The 9,162-nt window shown below is 38.5% G+C and overlaps 1 protein-coding gene across 1 annotated transcript; it reads right to left on the bottom strand.

Moving 5' to 3' along the window:
- Positions 1–694: 694 nt before the first annotated feature.
- Positions 695–4,666, bottom strand: LOC137387104 (NUAK family SNF1-like kinase 1). The gene is made up of 5 exons (XM_068073404.1): positions 4,455–4,666; positions 3,995–4,115; positions 2,299–2,450; positions 1,985–2,170; positions 695–1,611 (listed from the first exon to the last, which is right to left on the bottom strand). The coding sequence occupies exons 1-5, from the start codon at positions 4,605–4,607 to the stop codon at positions 937–939; spliced, it is 1,287 nt and encodes a 428-aa protein (XP_067929505.1). The 5' UTR covers positions 4,608–4,666; the 3' UTR covers positions 695–936.
- Positions 4,667–9,162: the final 4,496 nt, after the last annotated feature.

Raw genomic sequence — 9,162 nt, 5'->3', positions numbered from 1 at the left:
TCAGAATGGTTTGCGCTCATTTTCTCTTTTCGACAAATTTGTCGTGTCATACTGTGAACGCACTGAGTGTTGCTTTGACATCGGTGAGCACAGCGCCAACTACGTCTTCCTCGACCACTTTACATACTTACCACTGGGAGCTCCTGCACTGACATCGCATGTCAACAGCGGAGCGTAAGCCATAATTGTCCGAACCAATGAGTGCAAGTTGTATGGCTTACCATATTAGCATTGTGGTTGGTCGTACGAGTGCTCATCTGATTAGAATTTATAGATTACCAAACTTTCTATAAACCACAAAATAGCCAAATGCACGGAATTACTCAATCATTATTGGTAGTATCAGATCCAAGCACGAGTTTGTGTCAGGAAGAAGTAGATAGCCATCAGTCGTAGACTGTGGTCACGTCCTGTCCTGCACAGTAATTTCCCCAAAGTGCATTTCTATTGGGATAATGAAGTTTAGCAGACGAGACAACCACGAGAAGTAGCTACACCAATTACTCATTATTCCTGTCCTTGTCAACTTAGAGAAGACCACTTAAGCTTGCCTCTTTCTGTTCAGCTCCTACATTTAAATTTGTGTCTGTAAAGTGCCAGATGTTGTGTTTTGTTATTTAATAAAAATATACTGTCTAAAAAAAGGCCGCCATGCTGACTTTCGCTCATGTCAGAAATGAATAGAATAAAATAGTTGAAATGCTTCCTAAAGATTTATTTTTAAGAAGTCTGCTTCGAAGGCAGTGATTGAAGACTACATACATGTACATCCATATGTAATGACTAACAACAATGGATTGCTTACACGCCTGCAAAGTACTATGCAGCAAAAATAATTTAGTAATAAGAAAGGAATATTAATAAAGCTATTATTTAGCACCACTTATAGCAATTATAGAGAGTTTGGGGAAATATTATAATGGAATGTACATAATGTTACAATAACTCTAAAATGGCCTCTGGAAATGAATCCAGCGGTGATTCGCTACTGTCATAAGAAAAGTCCAACAATTCTGTCGATGACGATGAGCTTAGACTGTCCTTGCGTGTTCCTGCAGCTCGGCGTGTCATTGGTGATAGTTTATGAAGATCATGTAGCGGTCGTTGTAGCGAGGAAGTGTCGTCGCCGCTCGTGGATTCGACGCTAGACACAGAGAGTTCGGCCTCCTTATTCAGCGCGCACCCAGAGTCTCCGCTGCTAATGTTTCTCTTTTTTAGAATACTCTTTTTGGGTTTGCGCGTCGAGTCGAACACTGGTGTTACAATTCGGGCAGGTTCGACTGTTTTTTCCTGAGAGTCACTAAAAACGTTTTCGTCTTCAAAATAGTCACTAGTTCGTCTGCCTGGTGTGGTTCTAGACAACTCATCACTTAAGGATGTATCCGCATTCTTATTTGTCCACCAATGGGCTGCCACATCTGTGATGTTTGCTCTCTTGGCTGGGTTCACCGTCAGCATGCTTCGAATGAGACTAGAGGCGGCTGACGTGTTAGGTTCGTAGTAGTCTCCTGTAGTAATTTGTCTTTTTAGCTTTTCAAAGTCGCTGCCATCAAACGGCATAGCGCCGTACACAAGTGTATATAACAGCACTCCCAGACTCCAGCAGTCCACCTGCAAGCACAAAACAAAGCGTGAAAGCAACACTCAATTTTCAAAGTATGCAATTGCCGTAAAATCGTTATTTGTTCACAAGTGTGGGAGGCCATTATTTGAATAGCATTTTCTGCAAACAATACAGTCTATTTGCAATGAGTATAAATAGCTACCACATATTTTCCAAGATTATTTTGTATTGTGTCTGCGCCAATACACTATGTCACAATACTTTGCCTAAGGAACAATGCAATATTGTCCTAAACGTGATACATTGTTTGGGTCGTCGTTATGGTTGCGAAATTAAACAAACTTTTTCCAAGCGACCCTGACTCATGACATTCTTTAACTATATGAGTTCGCTTGCTGCATTTTGGTTTTCTATACACACCTCTGGTCCGTAGTATGGACGGCCATTGACAATCTCAGGAGAAGCGTAGAGAGGGCTTCCGCAGAACGTGTGCAAGAAACAGTTGTGGTGCCACGTGTTGCTGAGACCAAAGTCAGCCAGCTTTACGTTGCCATGTTTGTCAAGAAGGATGTTCTCCAACTTGAGGTCTCTGTGCACAATTCCTTTCTGTAAATGTAAGGAACCGTGAATGCACGCAGGACTGACTCACACGATCTCTAGATGGCACAGAATTCCTTACTGCTAGTCAAAATCATCTTCAATCATATATAGATATTTTATTGATTCACACTAACCTCGTGTAAGTAGTGAACAGCCGACACTATTTGTCTAAAGAGTTTTCTCCCTTCACTTTCCGTTAGTCTGCCTCGGCTCTGGATGTGATCGTACATCTCACCTCCATCGGCGTACTCCATCACCAGGATTATCTTCTCTTTATTTTCAAACACTACAAGAGATATATATCATAACTGTCTATCCCAGGTGCTCACGGGTCTAACAAAGAGAAGGATGAGTGGTGCTCTACAAAGGCTTTCAAGATCACATCTGTCGCAATGCCTATCTAAAGACCAATAAAATATGGTTTATGACCTTGTTCATACCTAGATATATCAGAATTAGTGTGTCTTCTGACTCATCTGGTCAATATAAATAACCTATCTCCATCATACTTAGGCTAGCCGAGAAAGCTTATTTCACCAAAAACAATTTTATAATTTTGTTAATATCTGTGAACCAAAACTCTCCAAGAGATGTTTACAGATTATAATCTGCACGGGGCTTACTGACTCCTTCGTCAATATAAGCAATATATCTCTAGAAAACTCTGGCTAGATGAGAAAACTCATTTCACCAAATACAGTTTTATAGATATGTTAATATCGGCCAACTAAAACTCTCCAGGAGATGTTTACAAACTGAAATCTACGCGGGGCAATCAGCTATTGTGGAGGGCAGTCATATCACCCTTAATGCATCGAGTAGGTCGTTTTATTGAAGAAATGGCAAACATTACGCTTCAGTTATTTCGAGTTATCAAAACTCAATACCCGCTATTATTACTCGTAAGCAAATAAATAGGCGGTGGAATGATAAAGTGAAACTGGAATGAAAGAAAGAAATACTTTCTGTCTGTCATTGTGTCATTTATCGCCTTGTTGGCAAATAAGAGAGCACGAGATAAAGGTAGGAATTTGAAACTAATTGCATCAATAAACGTAAATATTTTATTTAAACTCCTTTCATGGGTTTCAAAATGGATCACATTTCATTCCGATCATGTAGTGATACTGCGAACTATATACTCAGGAATCTGTCAGCTAATTGACGAGCTCTAAATATAGAATTATGACACTGAGTGTGATTAAAACTTGACTTCGGAAACAAGCTTGGACACTGGCTCATTATTGTATCAAAATTAGATTTACACGAAATTTGTTCACAGTTGCAAAACTCTGCTGTACATTTTATTGCAAAATAACAAATTTTTCTTTTGGCCACTTATTTAGATTAAGTTTGTAGGTTCAAGAAAACCTCTACAGAATCTTGATATCAGATGTCTGCTATGCAATTATCCACAAGCTGCCAGAAGAAAGAACAATGTATTTGTGTTCCGCTCAAAAAAGGATGGCAGGACTGATTCGCTTTCAAACACCTGCTCCTATCTGTCAATCTTCACTCGAACAAGGAGAGCTTTCAAACTAGTTATTTTATTGACACTTGGAGTTGATTGGCTCATTGGATGCTCTTGATCCAAAATTTCAAAACCTGATACTGAATGGAAATAATTGAGGCTCCAGGAAGTGCCCACAATCTATCATGCCAAAAGTTTATTGCCTGCTCGAGAGTCAAAGTAAGTTTAAATTCAGGGAGCATCGAAATTCTGCTCCCAAAAGTATTGTCTAATTTTAGGAAATGGTTGCTATGGTAGAGCTACATTCCTAGTAGCGCTTTGTATCACCATGTTTACGACAGCATATTGAGATGCCTTACCTTCATATATCTGTATGATGTGTTGGTTATTTAGGCTTGCCATTATCTCAATTTCTCTTCTAATCCTTTCCAGGTCATGGTCATGACAGACTTTCTTCTTGCTAATAGATTTGATAGCGACCTGCAAAGTTAATAATGCGCTACTTGAAATGTCGATAAAGCCTGGATGGATAGTGTCTGCAAACGTTGACATTCCGTGTGACTGTGACATCTTATTGATTTCTGCTAGCCAACCAACTGTTTAGAACGTTGATTAGCTCTAAGCAGACTGGAGAATGTTTGCATTCAGACAAGAAGCCGCTCTTAATCGTTGAAGATGAATAGTCTAATCTATGTCATGTATTGACAGGTGCCAGCAGGTTAAATATTCAGACAACAATGTCAAATTAGGCACAACGCTCTAGCATCCTTCATAAGTCATAACACATGTACATATAAAACATGCAAAGTATTTTCTCACCTTTTGTCCAGTTTTCTTGTCGAGAGCCAATTTAACTTTTCCATAGGTACCAGATCCGAGCGAACATATAACCTCAAACCTTGATTTAAGGTTGTATCTGTGTTTGGATGGCTGCATTAAATCTGCCATGTCCCTTGGCTGTATATCGTACATTTGTAAGGCTAGGCTCTTATTGAAGTTAATCACACAGTGCACGACTTCTCTCAGTAGCTACTCTCGTTGGAATGCTTCTTCACGCAGTTACCGCCTAGCACTTAAACATAGAAGGGGCGGAGCTTAACACGAGCACAGCCTCACAAAGAGCTTGTGTTGTGATACGCAGCTGTAGTTGGCTGAATAAAGATATGTTTGAGCCAATTTAATTATTAGAGGAGAGAGGGTCAGAAAGAGATTAACCTGTTGTTAAGAGAAACAATTAATTATTGAATAGATGTCACCCCCTCAAATGACAAGTTAATTAATAATGGTAGTGTTTTGGTGGCGAGCAAAAGTGCCTCCAGTATCGCAGTTAAATCTTATCCTTTCTAGCTAATTACAACGGCAATTGTTCTTGACTACGTAAATACTATTTTGCTTCTATAGAAACATATCCATTGTTTTATAGTTGGCTCCATGGCCGCCGGCTTTGACTTTTAACCGATAGCAAAGAGCCTCTGGATCTAATAGGAACACTTGCATTTAACGCTTTTCTCTTTCGACAAATTTGTTTATTTTTAAAAAAGTTTAACTTTTGTGCTGTTTTATTTTGGCATCGAGCTTTTAATTTAACTCGATGACAAAAGCTGTAATTTTTAAAACCAAAGCTGCTTTGAAACACAAACGAGCACCTATTTTACCGAGAGCCTCACCATATGGCGATTTGATTGTTTGTGTTTGATGGCGACTTTCAAAGTAGATGATTTGAAAATCGTCGTCATAAACGTGATATTGCCAATCGTATAAATGTTACAATCATATAATGGCGGTTTATCTTGCACATGATGATTTTCAGAGTGAGCGATACTGGAACTGAAATGCACGGACCACGGTCTTACACGTACATGGGCATTCATAAAATAAATGCTTCTAATCAGGAACACAAAACAAAGTTTCGTTTTAAATTAAAATATACAAAAAATATATCCGTAATTTTCAAAAAGTTGTTTCCATAATGATATCGCAATATATCGTAATATATCACGAATAATCTATTTGCAATATCAAATCGTCTGGTCGGTTTTGGAAACAGTGAAGCTCTAATTTCACCTGCAAGCTAATACCTTAGCTAGAGACTATCAATACGCAGTCACTATCAATACTATCAATAAGTTTTATTGATAAAGCTAAGAATGTAGCCTAATCAATCAAGTTCCAATTTATTAGGCATTTTTCTCATAAACCAAATAACTAAACAGCAGTTGAGAGGAAGGGCATGGGTAAATACTATGTATGCGGCAGGCTAGACTGACCTAGCCATGAGCTGGCTGTCACAACACTTCATGGGGGAATGCATACAAAGACAGCACCTAGTTTACTCGCTGCCGACTCCTTTCTTTTGTTTTTGAGCAGCCATTATGCAATTATTATGGACGCTTTTTCTGCTAAATAACACACGAGCAATAACAGGCAAGCCTATGCTCAGATACAAAGTGAATTTCTCATGCAGCACCCAGAAGTCCTCTAATTATTCATTATAACCCTTTAAACTTTCTTGCTGACCGGCGCCTACCCTAATCGCTGCCGCTTCTTGCAAAAACATTTTTATTCAATGAAGTCTATGAGTCAATCGTCAGGCCGCGTTGTCAACGACAGCGGTTAATTCTACAACTGCCACTAGGACCGCAGAAAATATTTTCGACTGTGTAAATTAGCCTTCTGACCTCGCAGAACGGCACAAGCTGGTACGGTTCCTTGAAGGATGAGTTCATATAACAAGACCGTTGTTATTAAGTACGCAAATGCACTCTACTTGTATACACGTGGTGCACACTCACTGACAAACATGCTCTCTATGTATGTTTATGTCCGCATTTCACCCACTCTTCTCAGCAAGCGTGAAGGCAGCCAGCCATCTGCCAATACCCGTGAACTCTTGCAAAAGTTAGTGACGTAAGGATGAGATAGTTTTAACATTTGCTTGCCATATGTTTTTCTTCTAGTGCTTCTGCAAAAATATTAATAATAATGAATAGATTATAGGCCTAATTAATAATAATAAGACATGCCCAGAATATTTGTATTTATCCTTCCACACAGGTAACAAACATTGTTTTTTATTCCATGACACCAACATACTGCATCCACCATCATATGTTTCAGTTTACAAACTTTCTGTTACTACAACCTACAATTTACTATTCTGACTCCACAATACTATTAGATTTCCAACTTTTACAACACTTTTGTTCAACTCACTCAATAATTTCTGTTTTCTCATTTTTGTTTTGGCATGTAGTGGAAAACATCATTTGATTGATGATTTCCGATGCCAATAAAAAATTATACATATATATGTGCCTCTGTAAAAATAATTATAATAATAATAATAAACCAAGAAATGTTATAAAGGCATTTTATAACATTGTTTTGTTCTAGGACAAAAGAAGGCATTGTCTAGAAGGTGTTAATTGGTTCAGTTTGAATGTTTGTAATTTTTATGAGTAAAGAAAAATTTTGTGGTCATGATTCCATATCCCCAAGTACGATTTGACCTTGGTTAACCAGAGATAAACAGGTAACGGCCTCTCACATAAATTGTCACCTTCCATTTCTCCAGGTGCACAATAGCTACTATTGTGTTTCATGAGCTTACCTATTGTTTGCACCTGAGATTGAGCCTTTTAACTATCCCCGAACAATATACGTAAATTAATCTCACCACACGTGGAGTACAGAGAGTTTTGTTTGCTGCCGGCTATGTGTATGATCCATTGTTATAGGGCTTCGAGGTGTTCCTTTCGTATTTCCTAGAGTCATATTCAACTAGATTCAGAAGGGGTGGATATGAGTGCAGCATATAAATATTCTAGTCAAGTCGTGACACTTTTTCAGAACTATACCCATGGTGATAACGGGATACCGTTACAATGATGAAAGCTGATATTGATAAAATGGCACGTTTAGTCAATAGCTTTTCTCGGCCTAACCTGGAGGCCGATGAAGCAATAATCTGTTCAAATAACTGTAATTTGAATATGGCTTTTTGATAAGAGGTAAAACATAGCAAGTCATGTTTTGTTATTAGCAGAAAGTCTTGCCCCTCCCGCCACACCACAGATTAGTAGACCATGAGGCCTTTCGTAAGCTGAGACGTTGATAAGCATGAAAGGACAGAGTGGCCACCCTCGATAGCTGGGAAGAGCTTGCGGTATTGTTGAAGCATTACGAAATGAAGCACGAGCCACTTGAAAGAAATAAGCGTTATTCTCTTTACACTCTGGCCTTTATTTGACTGAACATTCCTTGCTGTCAAAATATTGATCTATAGGAATGGCAGCAAGGTGCTCGGCTTAACTACGTCACTCACCAATAAACAATAAGCTGTAACAACTGTGAACGCTATGGAGAAATTGCTAAGGAATGTTCTTGCGAATGCATCCTGCAAGTCCACAAGCGGCAGCTTTCAGCGAAGCTCACCAGATGTTAAAAAGGTTACAACAATCATCAAATATGTTGACCAACTCACTGTAGAGATCTAAATGTACTCTTAACGCAAATTTACCAAATACTGTCAAACCTCTAATTGAATGCTATGGCGCTCTATTTTTCAACTCTTCTCTCATAGTGGCGATTAAATAGAGGTGGCGTTCAAATAGAGGTGGTGTACAATTAGAGGTTTTACGGTATATTTTATTTGTTCATTCGAGCGGTGGAACTTCAAAACCTTGCAAAAATGTTGCGGCTCCTTTGCTGCATTCCCTCTACATGTGTAATTATTCCTGTCCAGTAATAGTATAATTTAAAGGATTATTCTGTATTGGTCAACTGTGCGGATGGGTCTATTTACTTACGGAATATTCAGAGATGCTTCCACTAAAAAATTCTATTCCATATTGATTAGCATTCTTCGACATTCTTCTGCATACGATTCAAGGTCAAACAGTGGCATTGTTGTTTAAGTCGCTGGCCATTGAATCAACCTAACTTCGCATAAAACAAGGAACTGAAATGTTATGACTCTACATGAGGAATTTTATTTTGCTGATATGTCATTGGTAAACTTAGAGTTTCTTGAGCTGCTAATCAATAACACTGGAGGATTTGTATATTCTATGTATATATACTCGTTGAGAGCAGAGAGAACAGTTTTACAGAACAAATGATGTTCTTAGAATACGTTTTATCATACTATAGTGCCATTTGGCAGAAAACTATTCATAAAAGCTGGTTCACAAATATTCCAACTTCTCTGATAGCAGAAGAGAATATTTAATACTTGAACGGTCTCTTATTAAAGGCTGGTTTACATTATATCACCATATCTCGGCGTTGATGCCACAATACTTTGGTGATCGTCGACGATAACAATGTTCACACTATCACATACCCATCCGTATTTTCATCAGCAAATCCTCTGTGACATAGGGTTCTCATTTTTCTTTTTAATTTTTCGCGCAGAAACCTCTTTTTTGTGCTCGAATCAAATTCTAGTCCCGCAGCAACTATCATAAACAGAAATAAGTAAATCACGCTGTCCCTGACCGCAAATTAATATCGCCAAAATGGCGCA

The sequence above is a fragment of the Watersipora subatra genome, chromosome 2, assembly GCF_963576615.1.
Source record: "Watersipora subatra chromosome 2, tzWatSuba1.1, whole genome shotgun sequence".
NCBI lineage: Eukaryota > Metazoa > Bryozoa > Gymnolaemata > Cheilostomatida > Watersiporidae > Watersipora > Watersipora subatra.
Note: the sequence above shows the minus strand (reverse complement) of the source record. Positions and strands in the feature narration are given on the sequence as shown.

What these genes read in the sequence shown, in the direction of transcription:
- LOC137387104 (XM_068073404.1), bottom strand. Translation starts at nt 4,607, where the DNA reads ATGTACGATATACAGCCAAGGGACATGGCAGATTTAATGCAGCCATCC. An exon ending in ACAAGAAAACTGGACAAAAG is followed by an intron (nt 4,116 to 4,454) that starts GTGAGAAAATAC and finishes TTAACTTTGCAG; the next exon opens with GTCGCTATCAAATCTATTAG. An exon ending in GTCCATACTACGGACCAGAG is followed by an intron (nt 1,612 to 1,984) that starts GTGTGTATAGAA and finishes TTGTGCTTGCAG; the next exon opens with GTGGACTGCTGGAGTCTGGG.